The sequence below is a fragment of the Dendrobates tinctorius genome, unplaced genomic scaffold (assembly GCF_039654945.1).
Source record: "Dendrobates tinctorius isolate UK_male_01 unplaced genomic scaffold, ASM3965494v1 ptg000143l, whole genome shotgun sequence".
In the NCBI taxonomy this organism is placed as follows: Eukaryota; Metazoa; Chordata; class Amphibia; order Anura; family Dendrobatidae; genus Dendrobates; species Dendrobates tinctorius.
In genome coordinates this window covers 2,228,690-2,248,398 of record NW_027361810.1, presented here as the reverse complement: position 1 = coordinate 2,248,398, position 19,709 = coordinate 2,228,690, and the positions used below count along the sequence as shown (strand labels likewise).

At 47.6% G+C, this 19,709-nt stretch overlaps 1 protein-coding gene across 2 annotated transcripts in view; it reads left to right on the top strand.

Moving 5' to 3' along the window:
• The window catches only part of GLI2 (GLI family zinc finger 2), a 160,143-nt gene that overhangs the window by 53,342 nt on the left and 87,092 nt on the right, over positions 1-19,709 (top strand). For both annotated transcript variants that reach the window (XM_073545311.1, XM_073545312.1), the window contains one exon: positions 1,315-1,464. In XM_073545311.1, the coding sequence (XP_073401412.1) occupies positions 1,344-1,464 (121 nt within the window). In that variant the 5' untranslated portion in view covers positions 1,315-1,343. The remainder of the gene's footprint in view (positions 1-1,314; positions 1,465-19,709) is intronic.

Sequence of the window (19,709 nt, the reverse complement as noted above, 5' to 3'; positions counted from 1 at the left end):
TCACCCAACCACTAACCATGAGTGGAGAAAAAGGTTTGGTGTTATCATTCATATTCTCTGAAAAAAGGCCAAGAAGGTAAAAACGATGTAAACTTTTGAGCACAACTGTATGTGTCTTTACTCTGTTACTTTGTGTCTTCTCTCTGTTCTTGCTGTTTATTCTCATTATAAACTGCTCATTAGTCAAACAGATAAAGATAATTAGCTGATAAGAAAACATTGAATGATGTCTGAGCAAACAAAGCGATTACTGCTGCTCCTGGGAGCTGGACGCGCTACATACGTGTTATGTATAAGTGGATGGGCGCAGCCGGAGCCCACTGATCTGTACGTTTATAGGACAAGATTCTGTATAGTTCACATCTCTCATCAGGAGTCCAGTGGGCGGTCAGAGATGTGTCAATCATACATTAGGACCGCCCCTTGGACTCTTCAGCCTAGAAAGAGTCGTAACTTCAGTGGATAAGTCACCATTTTATTGACGTTTTTCTCACAATCCTATATATTAATCTGCTCCATCCGCTCTTCCTTCTGTACTGATTTTCTTACAATGTGACAAACTCTCAGCTGTGAGAAGTATTTGGCCAGAGCAGGTTTTGTAATCTCACGGAAATATTTTGAGATCCTGCTACAAAGTAACAGAACTTCTCATTATATAGTAAATACTGGAAAACAATGAGAAGCTCCGTCCTCCTGCCACCAGTCATACACGGGGGTCATATGATGAGGGGGTCTCCAGGGGGGATTTTTTGGGATGATTTTGTCTCTGGTTTCTCGGAGTTTCCTTAGATCCAGGGGGGCGAGTGACCCCTTGATGTCCAGGAGGTGACACCTTGTGACAGCTGCAGCCTCCACCTCCCCTCCCCCATGGGTACTGACACTCTGTTCTCAGCAGCTGTGTCTGTCTGTTGTTCAGAGACATATGACGTGGGTCCAGGAGCTTACACTCTGATGTCCTTCCCTCTCACACACCCTGGGGTCAGGCTTAGATTAGGGTCCGGGACAGGAGGGTGATGTGAGCCGCCATGATCAGAGCGTCCAGAAACTGAGCGCCGGTGAGCTGGACCCTCACATGTTCCTGTGTCCCCGGGTCAGCCTGCCATGGGTGCCGGTTCACCTCTCTACGGGGGTCCTGTGTCACCTGCGTCATTGGTTGGGGTCCTCGGTAACTTATAGCTAGTAATTGGGGGTCCACACCCAGGACTGTCATCCACACAATGTCAGTGTGCCCCCAGATAATAAGGTCTGTCCTCAGGTGTCACATCCCTGATCGCACAGGAGCCCCTCCTAACACTGCGACCCCTCTCATTCCAGGCTCCGTCCTTGGGACATGAGCGTCTGACATGGAGAACTCCGGCCCGGTGATCGCAGCGCACAAGAAAGACACCAAAGCCTCCATTCTGGATGGAAACGGATTCTCCGACACTGGCAAAAAGTCCGGGGTCCTCAACACGTCACCAGGAGGTACCGCACCGAGCGTGCAGAGTGTATCACACAGGATGGGATTAGATACACGGCTCAGAAGTCAGTATCACACAGGATAGGATTAGATACACGGCTCAGCAGTCAGTATCACACAGGATGGGATTAGATACACGGCTCAGCAGTCAGTATCACACAGGAGAGGATTAGATACACGGCTCAGCAGTCAGTATCACACAGGAGAGGATTAGATACACGGCTCAGCAGTCAGTATCACACAGGATGGGATTAGATACACGGCTCATCAGTCAGTATCACACAGGAGAGGATAAGATACACGGCTCAGCAGTCAGTATCACACAGGATGGGATTAGATACACGGCTCAGCAGTCAGTATCACACAGGAGAGGATTAGATACACGGCTCAGCAGTCAGTATCACACAGGATGGGATTAGATACACGGCTCATCAGTCAGTATCACACAGGAGAGGATTAGATACACGGCTCAGCAGTCAGTATCACACAGGATGGGATTAGATACACGGCTCAGCAGTCAGTATCACACAGGAGAGGATTAGATACATAGCTCAGCAGTCAGTATCACACAGGAGAGGATTAGATACATAGCTCAGCAGTCAGTATCACACAGGAGAGGATTAGATACACAGCTCAGCAGTCAGTATCATACAGGATAGGATTAGATACACGGCTCAGCAGTCAGTATCACACAGGATAGGATTAGATACACGGCTCAGCAGTCAGTATCACACAGGAGAGGATTAGATACACAGCTCAGCAGAAGGTATCACACAGGATGGGATTAGATACACGGCTCAGCAGTCAGTATCACACAGGATAGGATTAGATACACGGCTCAGCAGTCAGTATCATACAGGATAGGATTAGATACACGGCTCAGCAGTCAGTATCACACAGGAGAGGATTAGATACACGGCACAGCAGTCAGTATCACACAGGAGAGGATTAGATACACGGCTCAGCAGTCAGTATCACACAGGAGAGGAATAGATACACGGCTCTGCAGTCAGTATCACACAGGATAGGATTAGATACACGGCTCAGCAGTCAGTATCACACAGGAGAGGATTAGATACACGGCTCAGCAGACAGCATCACACAGGAGAGGATTAGATACACGGCTCAGCAGTCAGCATCACACAGGAGAGGATTAGATACATGGCTCAGCAGTCAGTATCACACAGGAGAGGATTAGATACACGGCTCAGCAGACAGCATCACACAGGAGAGGATTAGATACACAGCTCAGCAGTCAGCATCACACAGGAGAGGATTAGATACATGGCTCAGCAGTCAGTATCACACAGGATGGGATTAGATACACGGCTCAGCAGTCAGTATCACACAGGATAGGATTATATACACAGCTCAGCAGTCAGTATCACACAGGAGAGGATTAGATACACGGCTCAGCAGTCAGTATCACACAGGAGAGGATTAGATACACGGCTCAGCAGTCAGTATCACACAGGAGAGGAATAGATACACGGCTCTGCAGTCAGCATCACACAGGATAGGATTAGATACACAGCTCAGCAGTCAGTATCACACAGGAGAGGATTAGATACACGGCTCAGAAGTCAGCATCACACAGGAGAGGATTAGATACATGGCTCAGCAGTCAGCATCACACAGGAGAGGATTAGATACACGGCTCAGCAGACAGCATCACACAGGAGAGGATTAGATACACGGCTCAGCAGTCAGCATCACACAGGAGAGGATTAGATACATGGCTCAGCAGTCAGCATCACACAGGAGAGGATTAGATACACGGCTCAGCAGACAGCATCACACAGGAGAGGATTAGATACACAGCTCAGCAGTCAGCATCACACAGGAGAGGATTAGATACACGGCTCAGCAGTCAGCATCACACAGGATGGGATTAGATACACGGCTCAGCAGTCAGTATCACACAGGATAGGATTATATACACGGCACAGCAGACAGTATCACACAGGATGGGATTAGATGCACTGCTCAACAGTCAGTATCACACAGGATGGGATTAGATACACAGCTCAGCAGTCAGTATCACACAGGATAAGATTAGATACACGGCTCAGCAGTCAGTATCACACAGGATAGGATTAGATACATGGCTCAGTAGTCAGTATCACACAGGATAGGATTAGATACACAGCTCAGCAGTCAGTATCACACAGGAGAGGATTAGATACATGGCTCAGTAGTCAGTATCACACAGGATAGGATTAGATACACAGCTCAGCAGTCAGTATCACACAGGATAGGATTAGATACACGGCTCAGCAGACAGTATCACACAGGATAGGATTAGATACATGGCTCAGTAGTCAGTATCACACAGGATAGGATTAGATACACGGCTCAGCAGTCAGTATCACACAGGATAGGATTAGATACATGGCTCAGTAGTCAGTATCACACAGGATAGGATTAGATACACAGCTCAGCAGTCAGTATCACACAGGATAGGATTAGATACACGGCTCAGCAGACAGTATCACACAGGATAGGATTAGATACATGGCTCAGTAGTCAGTATCACACAGGATAGGATTAGATACACGGCTCAGCAGTCAGTATCACACAGGATAGGATTAGATACATGGCTCAGTAGTCAGTATCACACAGGATAGGATTAGATACACAGCTCAGCAGTCAGTATCACACAGGATAGGATTAGATACACGGCTCAGCAGACAGTATCACACAGGATAGGATTAGATACATGCAGTTGCCCCCCTTAACTTCCGCACTATTGGATGATTTCCAGTTTGTGGTCATTTATTATCTGTTCTCATTAATCCAGATTTCCTGACTAGCGGATGATTCCGGATTATAGGAATGTTGCTGAGTCTTTGTTGTAGCCCCCCACCCACCTGGGGTCTCTCACTTGTATCAGAATTGACCATTTGTTCCTTGTGATTGGTTTCCTAGGGGAAGGATTTTAGGATCTGACACGTTTCAGGGGGCGCTTGGCGTCTTATTCGGGGCTGCTGACTGGCAGGAGCCTCATGGTCAGGGCTCCTTTCATGGCTGGGGAGGGGGAGACTTTGAAAGCAGCAGGGGTCGGTCCTGTGGCTGTAATTACCCTTGTGGCAGATGCCGAGGTGCGATTCTGCACAGGCCATTAACATCAGTGCTGGATGCGGAGGCTCCGACTAATTGATGGTTTCCAGGAATCACCCCTCCTCCCATCTCCCAGTAATATTACTGCAGACCCCAGGACCCTCTGATGGGAAAAGTTCCTGCAGATGAACTGGAAAAGGCTCGGACCCGCAGAGACCCTTCTATGGCCGAGGAAGGGGCAGATGTCGGGTCTAATCACCGGCAATGGACAGATACTGAGACATTGGGCCGACAGACATGCAAAGTGACTCCTCGGACAATTGCTGCAATTGTGGAGCAGCGCAGTGGCTCAGTGGTTAGCACTGTGTAATGGCTCAGTGGTTAGCACTGTATGGTGGCTCAGTGGTTAGCACTGTGTAATGGCTCAGTGGTTAGCACTGTATGGTGGTTCAGTGGTTAGCACTGTATAATGGCTCAGTGGTTAGCACTGTGTAATGGCTCAGTGGTTAGCACTGTATGGTGGCTCAGTGGTTAGCACTGTGTAATGGCTCAGTGGTTAGCACTGTATGGTGGTTCAGTGGTTAGCACTGTATAATGGCTCAGTGGTTAGCACTGTGTAATGGCTCAGTGGTTAGCACTGTATGGTGGCTCAGTGGTTAGCACTGTATGGTGGCTCAGTGGTTAGCACTGTGTAATGGCTCAGTGGTTAGCACTGTGTAATGGCTCAGTGGTTAGCACTGTATGGTGGCTCAGTGGTTAGCACTGTATGGTGGCTCAGTGGTTAGCACTGTATAATGGCTCAGTGGTTAGCACTGTGTAATGGCTCAGTGGTTAGCACTGTATAATGGCTCTGGTTAGCACTGTATGGTGGATGAATGGTTAGCTCTGTATGATATCTCAGTGGTTAGCACTGTATAATGGGTCAGTGTTTAGCACTGTATAATGGCTCAGTGGTTAGCACTGTATAATGGGTCAGTGGTTAGCACTGTATGGTGATGAATAGTTAGCGTTGTACGGTGTCTCAGTGGTTAACACTATAATGAATCAGTGGTCTGCACTGTATGGTGGCGCAGTGGTTAGTATTATATGGTAGCTCAGTGGTTAGCACTATATAGTACCTGAATTGTTAGCACGGTATGATGACTCTTTGGTCTGCGAGGAGTTTGTGTTTCTTGATAAAGAATTTGTATTTGTATTGTAAAAATTTCTCAATTCTAAAGTAACGAGATCAGAATGAGTTTTTCCCGATCATTGACAGCAAGCCGTTCTCTTAAGAATGGTGAGAAATTGAAGCATAAAGGGGATTTGTGAAGTCTTAACCCTTACCGCAGAGTATCAAAATGCGTCAAATATTTAGGGAGCCGCACCAGGAAATGAGACGTACTGCAGGCGTAGAATTGCCCAATAATTTACCCCAATATCCGGCCCCTCGCCCTCCTGGTAAATTGACAGAGCAGTGCAGGACCGACTGCAAGAATCAGCCCGAAAGTTTATTAGAAAGTCTTAAAGGTTAATTTTTGCTAAAATTGCTGCATTTTTGTGCCACATTTTTTGCAGGTAGCGTTCGTACAGATGAAATATACCTGATCTACTTGTTAGGCTGTGTGCACACGGTGTGGATTCTGCTGCGGATCTGCAGCGTTTCAGGCTCTGCAGCAGATTTAGCTGCGTCGTACAGTACCATTGTTTTCAATGGTAAACTGAAAAACGCTGTGCACATGCTGCGGATTTTTCTGCGCGGAACTGCACCGAAATGAGCAAAATGTAATGCTTGAGATTGGCGTGTGTGGTTATAATATTGGTTACATACAAAACCCAAGGGAAAAAAACTCTAAAAATGTTCGTGGATTTTGTCTGTGAAATGGACACAGTGTGAACGCGCTCCTACACACGGCGTGTAGACCAGCTGAGGCTCTGGCTCATTTCTTGGGTTTTCCCATATTGGTGACATGTAGGAGCGTTCATGGTGGCGACACCCTGCGCCTCCTCCGACGTTACACGGCGACTCGCACAATATTCTCCTGTCATCAGAAACTTGTGAACTAAGTGGCAGATGTCGCGTCGTGCATTAAATATGGCGACTCGCGCCTGGAATAGCAGCTCTAGGAAGCCCCGATGAGGTGCCCGTCTCCCAGTAACAAGCCCCCTGCGCCCGCTCTCATCTCCTGTCGAAAGGAGGATGAAAGCGGAGATGTTACGTGAGGCGCCCGGGTACAGAACTTACAGCGACAGCGTTTGAAGACTGAGCGGAGAGATGATGAAAGAGACATCTAATCAGTTCTAAAAAGCCCTTTAAGGACCCTAATAAATAAGTCACGGTGACCGGCAGGGAGACCGCCGTCCTGTGTTCAACTTTGCTGCAATTATGTTACATGTCAACGATGAGATCACCGGGAAATACTAAATAAATGTAAAATAATTCCGAAGGAAGAATCGGGTCTCGGTCCGCTCCGGTGCAGGTCTGAGTTCTGCTGGGACTTCTGGTTACACGACCTGAAATCACTTTATAATAAAGCTTCTGTAGATTTCTTTGTACTTAAAGATCTCTGCTTGGTGACAGTGAATGAAAACGTTCCGGTGAGGATGAACGCACATGAGACAAGGAAGGTCTGGTTTTGCCAGTGCGGATTTTGCAGCAATGTAGATGGGATTTTCAAATCTGCAACGTTTCCATTCTTTTTAAGTTTCCTTACAGACTTTACCCTTGTGACGCACAGAGTGAAGTTTGCAGAATTTCTGCATCAACTGTGATAACACACAGCACATGCAGATATGATAGATTTCACAAATTTATGTAGTTTCGCAGCTAAAATTGTAGCAAATTTACGGTACTTGCTTTACTTGTTTAGCATTGTCGTTTCTGCACCTTCCCGCTAATCCCCAACAACTTTGGCAAAAGTGGCAAGAAAGTCGCAGAGGCGAAAAAAGTTACACATTCTGCACAGAATGTATGTCCTATTGTCCTCCACACTATGCAACTCTTGTGCCAGAAAATCGTTTTTAAGAAAGTTACTGAACTTTTTTCCCCACAATATCTATAATAAACAGTAGATATAACGGGCAATTTGGCTCTTAGAGAAGCAGAATACTTTTTTGTAATTTGCTGAGTTGGAAGCTGGAGAGCGGTTGGGGCCGGCGTTTGTCCTGGTTATGGGTGCTACACCAGGAGCAGGGGGCCAGTCTCCTTTCTCCTGCTTATTTGGGTGCAGGGTTGGGGAATCGTGCGTAATTCTTTATCCCGGATGCAGGAAAGCGACTCTCCATCTCTGGGTTGTGGCTGATCAGGTGTGAAATGTGGTGCCACAATGGATCATTGCATCTCGTATCATGGAACAATTGCACCTTAATCGTAATAAAACATCAGCATTGCTACATTGTAACCACTTCCAGTCCTGAGAAACTTAGTTAAAGGTCATTTTGTCAGCAGATCCCTGAGAGATGGCCCCATGGACGGTTCAGCCGCTTCCCCTGGACAGGAGAGGGTTAACGGCGCTGATCTGCGCCCTGATTTATGGTCACCACCAAAAAATCTGATCGTTTAATCTCCGCAGTTTTCTACTCTCCAAATTCTGTCACTTCTGATTTCTTCAAGCCGCGGCAGAATAACGGCCTGGTGTGTAGCCAGACGGTGCATGTTTAATGGCGGCTATATTCGGATTGTTATCACGTTCGTCATGTGTAAGTGGCTTCCTCCGGGCGAGCGCCATTAAAGCCGTCCCTTATTTTTACTCGCTTGTCTGCCGTTATTTATTTCTTACACTTTCCTGGTCTTTGGTAGAACACGGCTAATGCAGATTTTTAATGTGTTATTTACACACAAAATAACCTATTTACAGCGGTGAGGCCGGCGCCGGGCGCTGCGCTCGCTGCCACGTGCTGTATCTCATGGAATAATCTGGGTCGCTAATAGAACCATTTATCACCGGGCTGGTAATTTATTGTGTGTGAACTCCGGAGGTGTCGGAGCTGCTGATCTATGGGACGCACTTTACGATTTACTAACTGGGCTCGTTATAGGAACCGCCGTATATAGGATCTCTGTACCCTATCTGGCCTATAGGACTCTGGCGAAGCTGCGCAGCCGCCACCGGAGACCTGCAGGCAGCCATATTGGTTGGGACACGCTGCATTTTATTCCTGCAGCGCAGGTTTCTTCGACCTGCCATATTGGCTGCACTGGAGCAGAGGAGGCATCAATCCACAACTAGCCAGATACGGTCCCTAGGACTTTAGGAAAGATGAAGAACATCCACTATGTTGGATTTCAAGGCCTCGATTAATCGTTTCCGCACTCTTTTTCTAGAATTAAAAATGGTCCTAATTAGCTTTTACTTGGTTTCATCTGTTTTTGGTTTTCTTTGTTCTTTGGTGTCGGCGCAGTTTTCTTTATCCAGATATTTAACCATAATTCACCATTTATGACTTTTCAAACTGATGTAAAACTTTTTGCTGTTGTGCTCCAGAAGATCTGTCCATCAATTACTTTTGAGAATTTGAACACTAACGTCCGACTTTGTAAAGTATAATCTGACTTTCTGCTCTAAAACGACGCAAAAGACAGAGAAGGGCAGCTTTGATTTTTTTGCAAAATTCATCAATTCCCGGTTGATATGTTAAAAAAGTTGGCACAAACACAACAACGAACAAAACAAAGCAAAAAGAAATGTCACTTATAAAAATATAAATGACGAATCAAGAGCTGAAGATCTGATATCGTTACAGTCCGGCTGAGGAGAACTTTTCAGGAACTCGGGCGACTCAAGGACTCCTAATATTTTAGTGGGTCATTTGTTCCTTAAGAGCCGTCACACATTGCATATTTATCTGCTTTGGGGCATTTGCAGCAGTACTTTTCATTTTGGCTTTCCCATGCAGCCGTAAGATATGTAACATTTTTTTTTTTTTTTTTTTTTTGGGGGGGGGGTCAGCGTTTGAGTGTTTTTGACATTTAAAAGCCGCACAGCATGTTCTGGGTGTGACGTTTTGGGCCTTTTTTCCAATGATCTTTCCTATAGGAAAAATGCCTAAATATGCATAATAGATGGTCTGGAAAAAAACTTCCCATTAACACTGCTTGTAAAAAGGGAAAAAAAAATCCTAAGGGTATTTTGACCGATTTCATAAAACATTCATTCAGATAACTGGAACCGATTTTTTAGTCTCAAATTTCTGCAACAAAATCTGCAGGGCGAGAATTTACCCAAATGGTGTAATTAAAAAAAAAAAATCTAAGGATCCGATTGATTATGGTTTTTTCTTGAGCAATAATGGTTCTAATAGTGACGTTTATTGCGCCTTATTATTTCCTTTGTGCCTTTTTGTTGTCGTTCCGTGATTGCATCCGGCTCTTTCTTTCCCATCGTCGGCGCCGTTTCTGTGTTCTCTGTTTTATTTTAATTCATCATTTGCAATTTTTCAAAATGTGGCTAAAAGTTTGCAGAATTGTTGCCGGCGTCCTGGTGCACTATACATCTTTTTTATTTTTTGCAGAGATGAAGACTAGCGTGAACATTTAAAGACTAATCGAAAGGATCGTGCCACTTTTAACGCAAAAAAAGTTGTTAAAAAAAGGATGAGCCACAAATTTGTATTCTAATTTTTTGGCTCCAAAAAATGACCTGTGCGTCTCGCTCAAACACTATTTTCTCTTTCAGCTGTAATTTTAGACGTCGTTCAGCGGAGCCATAACCTGCGCCTGATCGCTTTGTGGCCTTGCTTTGCACTAATGAATGGTCTAGGGGACGTGACCTGAAAGCTGGTGACGGGAAGTCATCACCAGACTCTGACGCCGCGGCACCAGTGTGATCACTTTGGCGCGTCTTCTGCCCTCCTAGGTTCCCGCTGTCCGACTCTTAGTTTTGTTATTGCTGGTGATTATGACGCTTTGGACCCAAACTTTCTCCAAGTTTTCTTGCTGTTTTGGTGTCTAAGTCGTCAGTGCCGGCGATTGTTCGGCGCAGAAGTCAGTGATCCTTTAAGCTACTTGTGGATAAAATGGCTTTTTCTTTGCTCTCATCTACGGGAGGACGGGGCTTTGGCAGATCTAAATATCTCAGCAGCTTTTCATGGAGCATTATCTCGTTAATCCACTTCCTTAAGCGGTGGTGACCTGAGTGCGGAGTCTTTGTGCGAATCGTCGTTACTATACGGGGGAATTAATGCCCAGAGCCAAAAATACTAGAAAACTGAGCGGCTTCTGTCACTTAAAGGGCCGACGCAAATAAATAAAGCTGGATCATTGGGGAAGAAACATTCTGCAATTTTGTGCTCCAGTTCCACTCTTCTTGTAAGATCTCTGCTTGCTTTATTTCTTCCCATCACTTTAGTGACAGTATCAGTGAATGACAAATACAATCGCTGCATCAAGGTGATGACCCCTTCTCCATTTTGCCATTTTCTTCTGCCGAATACTGGACCGGAGTGTGGTGCAGTCCAGAGTCTGCAGGGCAGTAATCCGGATCCTGATCCTGTATTTAGCATTGGTTTCCGGGATCTTTCCGCAGACCGGCTTTATTCCTGGCTTTTACTTTGGAAACTGTATTTATTTGCAGCTTGTGCAAGGCCAGCAATGTTCTCTCGTAAAACCCAAGAGAACCTCAACAAACGAGATCCTGAAGGAGGAAACAACCTCAAAGTAAGAGGTTACATGAACCACACGAGTCCAGAGAGTCAGAAACCCGGGGGTGGAAATATACGAAAGTGACCGCCGGCCTCAGCAGGAACCTCCAGTCACCGGAGAAGGAGCCGCCCGGGACGTTCTGTCTGCAGAGCTCTCCTAGCCATAGTCCAACTATAACTCCCAGTATGGGGCTGCTAGGAGTTGTGGATACCACAGCCGGAGAGACGCAGGTTGGACACCACTGACTTGGAGATTCTCTATGGAGACCATTTGGGTCTGACCTCTGATAGTCACGTGAACTTCGTTCCTCCGGAATCTTCTTTCTTTAGGCTTTTTTGGTCGCTTCCATTTTGTCGCTCGTCCTCATTCCACCATATTTGTCTTCTCCAGTAATTTGGATCTTCTCTTCTTGTGCCCACAATAATCTGAAGCTTCCGTTTGGCCATTTGTGTTCCCAATGGAAGGTTCTTCTTGGTCTCTATGTTCTAGATTCTTCTAAATTTGCTTCTTCTCGGTTTGGTCCAGAGCACACTGGGTTCTCCTATGATTCTGATGGTTACCGGAAACTGAATGTATATTACAGGTAACTGCGAAGACTTTGAGTGATTGCCCCCAAATTAAGATATGAGAAGCCACCCACCCCCACTATTAAAATATCTGCAGCCACATACCCCCATCATTAAAATGTCTGCAGTCACATACCCCATCATTAAAATGTCTGCAGTCACATACCCCCATCATTAAAATGTCTTCAGCCACATACCCCCACTATTAAAATATCTGCAGCCACATACCCCCACTATTAAAATATCTGCAGCCACATACCCCCATCATTAAAATGTCTGCAGTCACATACCCCCATCATTAAAATATCTGCAGCCACATACCCCCATCATTAAAATGTCTGCAGTCACATACCCCCATCATTAAAATATCTGCAGCCACATACCCCATCATTAAAATATCTGCAGCCGCATACCCCCACTACTAAAATATCTGCAGCCGCATACCCCCATCATTAAAATATCTGCAGCCACATACCCCCACTATTAAAATATCTGCAGCCACATACCCCCATCATTAAAATGTCTGCAGCCACATACCCCCATCATTAAAATATCTGCAGCCGCATACCCCCACTACTAAAATATCTGCAGCCGCATACCCCCATCATTAAAATAGCTGCAGCCGCATACCCCCATCATTAAAATGTCTGCAGCCACATACCCCCATCATTAAAATGTCTGCAGCCACATACCCCCATCATTAAAATGTCTGCAGCCACATAACCCCATCATTAAAATATCTGCAGCCACATACCCCCATCATTAAAATGTCTGCAGCCACATACCCCCATCATTAAAATGTCTGCAGCCTCATACCCCATCATTAAAATATCTGCAGCCGCATACCCCCATCATTAAAATGTCTGCAGCCACATACCCCCATCATTAAAATGTCTGCAGCCACATACCCCCATCATTAAAATGTCTGCAGCCACATACCCCCATCATTAAAATGTCTGCAGCCACATACCCCCATCATTAAAATGTCTGCAGCCACATACCCCCATCATTAAAATGTCTGCAGCCACATACCCCCATCATTAAAATGTCTGCAGCCACATACCCCCATCATTAAAATGTCTGCAGCCACATACCCCCATCAATAAAATACCTGCAGCCACATACCCCCACTATTAAAATATCTGCAGCCACATACCCCATCAATAAAATACCTGCAGCCACATACCCCCACTATTAAAATACCTGCAGCCACATACCCCCACTATTAAAATATCTGCAGCCACATACCCCATCAATAAAATACCTGCAGCCACATACCCCCACTATTAAAATACCTGCAGCCACATACCCCCACTATTAAAATATCTGCAGCCGCATACCCCCATCATTAAAATGTCTGCAGCCACATACCCCCATCATTGGAATAGCTGCAGCCGCATACCCCCATCAATAAAATATCTGCAGCCACATACCCCATCATTAAAATATCTGCAGCCACATACCCCCACTATTAAAATATCTGCAGCCGCATACCCCCACTATTAAAATATCTGCAGCCGCATACCCCCACTACTAAAATATCTGCAGCCACATACCCCATCATTAAAATGTCTGCAGCCACATACCCCCACTATTAAAATATCTGCAGCCGCATACCCCCACTATTAAAATATCTGCAGCAGCATACCCCCACTACTAAAATATCTGCAGCCTTATACTCCCACTATTAAAATATCTGCAGCCACATACCCCCATCATTGAAATATCTGCAGCCACATACCCCATCATTAAAATGTCTGCAGCCACATACCCCCATCATTAAAATATCTGCAGCCTCATACCCCATCATTAAAATATCTGCAGCCTCATACCCCATCATTAAAATATCTGCAGCCGCATACCCCCATCATTAAAATATCTGCAGCCACATACCCCATCATTAAAATATCTGCAGCCACATACCCCCATCATTAAAATATCTGCAGCCACATACCCCCATCATTAAAATATCTGCAGCCGCATACCCCCATCATTAAAATATCTGCAGCCGCATACCCCCATCATTAAAATATCTGCAGCCACATACCCCCATCATTAAAATATCTGCAGCCACATACCCCCATCATTAAAATATCTGCAGCCACATACCCCATCATTAAAATATCTGCAGCCGCATACCCCCATCATTAAAATATCTGCAGCCACATACCCCCATCATTAAAATATCTGCAGCCACATACCCCCACTATTAAAATATCTGCAGCCGCATACCCCCATCATTGAAATATCTGCAGCCGCATACCCCCATCATTGAAATATCTGCAGCTGCATACCCCCATCATTAAAATATCTGCAGCCGCATACCCCCATCATTGAAATATCTGCAGCCGCATACCCCCATCATTGAAATATCTGCAGCTGCATACCCCCATTATTGATATAGGTGCAGTCGCATATAGAAAGCTGCTGCCGCGGATCCCTACGCTGAGCACCAGATATATTGGGCTGAGCTGATTGTGATTGCTCGGTGACCGCTCTATAACGTCTACAAGTGTTTTAAGGATGAAAAAAATGCGATATCCAAGGATCTCTTTACTGTGCTGCTGGTGAAGAAAGACGTCCACTAATGTGCACACAGTCTCCGGTAGCGAAGCGGAGATATCCGTGACTTTCACACTTTGTGTTCCCCATTATGTTGTGGTTGTTCCCAACACGCGGAGCAGCAGCCGCCGGAGCGTTATACCTCTGTAAGAGTCGTGCTTTACACCAAGGGAGCAGAATCGCACAGGATAACGCCTCGTGTGCCTGGGAAATTCTCTATTGTGAGACTTTGACGCTTTTTATCAATTTCTTTCTACAAGTCTTTTCCTGCACATTATTAGAATGAATGGCTGATGTCTGTGCAGACCGGGAGCGCAGGACGGCTTCCTGCAGATCCGACTCCTGGTATAGAATCCATCTGGGACGTGTTTTCAGCTCTTCTCACTGACGGGCGCGTATTCCACTCTTCTCACTGACGGGAGCGTATTCCACTCTTCTCACTGACGGGAGCGTATTCCACTCTTCTCACTGACGGGAGCGTATTCCACTCTTCTCACTGACGGGAGCGTATTCCACTCTTCTCACTGACGGGAGCGTATTCCACTCTTCTCACTGACGGGAGCGTATTCCACTCTTCTCACTGACGGGCGCATATTCCACTCTTCTCACTGACGGGAGCGTATTCCACTCTTCTCACTGACGGGAACGTATTCCACTCTTCTCACTGACGGGCGCATATTCCACTCTTCTCACTGACGGGAGCGTATTCCACTCTTCTCACTGACGAGAGCGTATTCCACTCTTCTCACTCACAGGCGCATATTCCACTCTTCTCACTGACGGGAACGAATTCCACTCTTCTCACTGACGGGAGCGTATTCCACTCTTCTCACTGACGGGAGCGTATTCCACTCTTCTCACTGACGGGAGCGTATTCCACTCTTCTCACTGACGGGCGCGTATTCCACTCATCTCACTCACAGGTGCGTTTTCCACTCTTCTCACTGACGGGCGCGTATTCCACTCGTTTTGCTTACAGACGCCTTTTCCACTCGTCTTGCTGACGGGAGCGTATTCCACTCGTCTCACTCACAGGAGCGTATTCCACTCGTCTCACTCACAGGTGCGTTTTCCACTCGACTCACTGACAGGCGCATATTCCACTCTTCTCACTGACGGGAGCGTATTCCACTCTTCTCACTCACAGGCGCATATTCCACTCTTCTCACTGACGGGAACGAATTCCACTCTTCTCACTGACGGGAGCGTATTCCACTCTTCTCACTGACGGGAGCGTATTCCACTCTTCTCACTGACGGGAGCGTATTCCACTCTTCTCACTGACGGGAGCGTATTCCACTCTTCTCACTGACGGGAGCGTATTCCACTCTTCTCACTGACGGGAGCGTATTCCACTCTTCTCACTGACGGGAGCGTATTCCACTCTTCTCACTGACGGGCGCGTATTCCACTCTTCTCACTCACAGGCGCGTATTCCACTCGTCTCGCTGATGGGCACATATTCCACTCGTCTCACTCACAGGTGCGTATTCCACTCTTCTCACTGACGGGCGCGTATTCCACTCATCTCACTCACAGGTGCGTTTTCCACTCTTCTCACTGACGGGCGCGTATTCCACTCGTTTTGCTTACAGACGCCTTTTCCACTCGTCTTGCTGACGGGAGCGTATTCCACTCGTCTCACTCACAGGAGCGTATTCCACTCGTCTCACTCACAGGAGCGTATTCCACTCGTCTCACTCACAGGTGCGTTTTCCACTCTTCTCACTGACGGGCACGTATTCCACTCGTTTTGCTTACAGACGCCTTTTCCACTCGTCTTGCTGACGGGAACGAATTCCACTCTTCTCACTGACAGGAGCGTATTCCACTCTTCTCACTGACGGGCGCGTATTCCATTCTTCTCACTGACGGGAGCGTATTCCACTCTTCTCACTGACGGGAGCGTATTCCACTCTTCTCACTGACGGGAGCGTATTCCACTCTTCTCACTGACGGGAGCGTATTCCACTCTTCTCACTGACGGGAGCGTATTCCACTCTTCTCACTGACGGGAGCGTATTCCACTCTTCTCACTGACGGGAGCGTATTCCACTCTTCTCACTGACGGGAGCGTATTCAACTCTTCTCACTGACGGGAGCGTATTCCACTCTTCTCACTGACGGGAGCGTATTCCACTCTTCTCCCTGACGGGAGCGTATTCCACTCTTCTCCCTGACGGGAGCGTATTCCACTCTTCTCACTGATGGGAGCGTATTCCACTCTTCTCACTGACGGGAGCGTATTCCACTCTTCTCACTGACGGGAGCGTATTCAACTCTTCTCACTGACGGGAGCGTATTCCACTCTTCTCACTGACGGGAGCGTATTCCACTCTTCTCCCTGACGGGAGCGTATTTCACTCTTCTCCCTGACGGGAGCGTATTCCACTCTTCTCCCTGACGGGATCGTATTCCACTCTTCTCACTGACGGGAGCGTATTCCACTCTTCTCACTGACGGGAGCGTATTCCACTCTTCTCACTGACGGGAGCGTATTCCACTCTTCTCACTGACGGGAACGTATTCCACTCTTCTCACTGACGGGAGCGTATTCCACTCTTCTCACTGACGGGAGCGTATTCCACTCTTCTCACTGACGGGAGCGTATTCCACTCTTCTCACTGACGGGAGCGTATTCCACTCTTCTCACTGACGGGCGCGTATTCCACTCTTCTCACTCACAGGCGCGTATTCCACTCGTCTCGCTGATGGGCACATATTCCACTCGTCTCACTCACAGGTGCGTATTCCACTCTTCTCACTGACGGGCGCGTATTCCACTCATCTCACTCACAGGTGCGTTTTCCACTCTTCTCACTGACGGGCGCGTATTCCACTCGTTTTGCTTACAGACGCCTTTTCCACTCGTCTTGCTGACGGGAGCGTATTCCACTCGTCTCACTCACAGGAGCGTATTCCACTCGTCTCACTCACAGGAGCGTATTCCACTCGTCTCACTCACAGGTGCGTTTTCCACTCTTCTCACTGACGGGCGCGTATTCCACTCGTTTTGCTTACAGACGCCTTTTCCACTCGTCTTGCTGACGGGAACGAATTCCACTCTTCTCACTGACAGGAGCGTATTCCACTCTTCTCACTCACAGGAGCGTATTCCACTCTTCTCACTGACGGGAGCGTATTCCACTCTTCTCACTGACGGGAGCGTATTCCACTCTTCTCACTGACGGGAGCGTATTCCACTCTTCTCACTGACGGGAGCGTATTCCACTCTTCTCACTGACGGGAGCGTATTCCACTCTTCTCACTGACGGGAGCGTATTCCACTCTTCTCACTGACGGGAGCGTATTCCACTCTTCTCACTGACGGGAGCGTATTCCACTCTTCTCACTGACGGGAGCGTATTCAACTCTTCTCACTGACGGGAGCGTATTCCACTCTTCTCACTGACGTGAGCGTATTCCACTCTTCTCCCTGACGGGAGCGTATTCCACTCTTCTCCCTGACGGGAGCGTATTCCACTCTTCTCACTGACGGGAGCGTATTCCACTCTTCTCACTGACGGGAGCGTATTCCACTCTTCTCACTGACGGGAGCGTATTCCACTCTTCTCACTGACGGGAACGTATTCCACTCTTCTCACTGACGGGAGCGTATTCCACTCTTCTCACTGACGGGAGCGTATTCCACTCTTCTCACTGACGGGAGCGTATTCCACTCTTCTCACTCACAGGCGCGTATTCCACTCGTCTCGCTGATGGGCACATATTCCACTCGTCTCACTCACAGGTGCGTATTCCACTCTTCTCACTGACGGGAGCGTATTCCACTCTTCTCACTGACGGGAGCGTATTCCACTCTTCTCACTGACGGGAGCGTATTCCACTCTTCTCACTGACGGGCGCGTATTCCACTCTTCTCACTGACGGGCACGTATTCCACTCCTCTCACTGACGGGAGCGTATTCCACTCTTCTCACTGACGGGAGCGTATTCCACTCTTCTCACTGACGGGAGCGTATTCCACTCTTCTCACTGACGGGCGCGTATTCCACTCTTCTCACTGACGGGCGCGTATTCCACTCTTCTCACTGACGGGAGCGTATTCCACTCTTCTCACTGACGGGAGCGTATTCCACTCTTCTCACTGACGGGAGCGTATTCCACTCTTCTCACTGACGGGAGCGTATTCCACTCTTCTCACTGACGGGAGCGTATTCCACTCTTCTCACTGATGGGAACGTATTCCACTCTTCTCACTCACAGGCGCATATTCCACTCTTCTCACTGACGGGAGCGTATTCCACTCTTCTCACTGACAGGCGCATATTCCACTCTTCTCACTGACGGGAGCGTATTCCACTCTTCTCACTGACGGGAGCGTATTCCACTCTTCTCACTGACAGGCGCATATTCCACTCTTCTCACTGACGGGAGCGTATTCCACTCTTCTCACTCACAGGCGCATATTCCACTCTTCTCACTGACGGGAACGAATTCCACTCTTCTCACTGACAGGAGCGTATTCCACTCTTCTCACTGACGGGCGCGTATTCCATTCTTCTCACTGACGGGAGCGTATTCCACTCTTCTCACTGACGGGAGCGTATTCCACTCTTCTCACTGACGGGAGCGTATTCCACTCTTCTCACTGACGGGAGCGTATTCCACTCTTCTCACTGACGGGAGCGTATTCCACTCTTCTCACTGACGGGAGCGTATTCCACTCTTCTCACTGACGGGCGCGTATTCCACTCTTCTCACTGACGGGCGCGTATTCCACTCTTCTCACTGACTGGAGCATATTCCACTCTTCTCACTGACGGGAGCATATTCCACTATTCTCACTGACGGGAGCGTATTCCACTCTTCTCACTGACAGGCGCATATTCCACTCTTCTCACTGATGGGAACGTATTCCACTCTTCTCACTCACAGGCGCATATTCCACTCTTCTCACTGACGGGCGCGTATTCCACTCTTCTCACTGACGGGAGCGTATTCCACTCTTCTCACTCACAGGCGCATATTCCACTCTTCTCACTGACGGGAGCGTATTCCACTCTTCTCACTGACAGGCGCATATTCCACTCTTCTCACTGACGGGCGCGTATTCCACTCTTCTCACTGACGGGAGCGTATTCCACTCTTCTCACTCACAGGCGCATATTCCACTCTTCTCACTGACGGGAGCGTATTCCACTCTTCTCACTGACAGGCGCATATTCCACTCTTCTCACTCACAGGCGCATATTCCACTCTTCTCACTGACGGGAGCGTATTCCACTCTTCTCACTCACAGGCGCATATTCCACTCTTCTCACTGACGGGAACGAATTCCACTCTTCTCACTGACAGGAGCGTATTCCACTCTTCTCACTGACGGGCGCGTATTCCATTCTTCTCACTGACGGGAGCGTATTCCACTCTTCTCACTGACGGGAGCGTATTCCACTCTTCTCACTCACAGGAGCGTATTCCA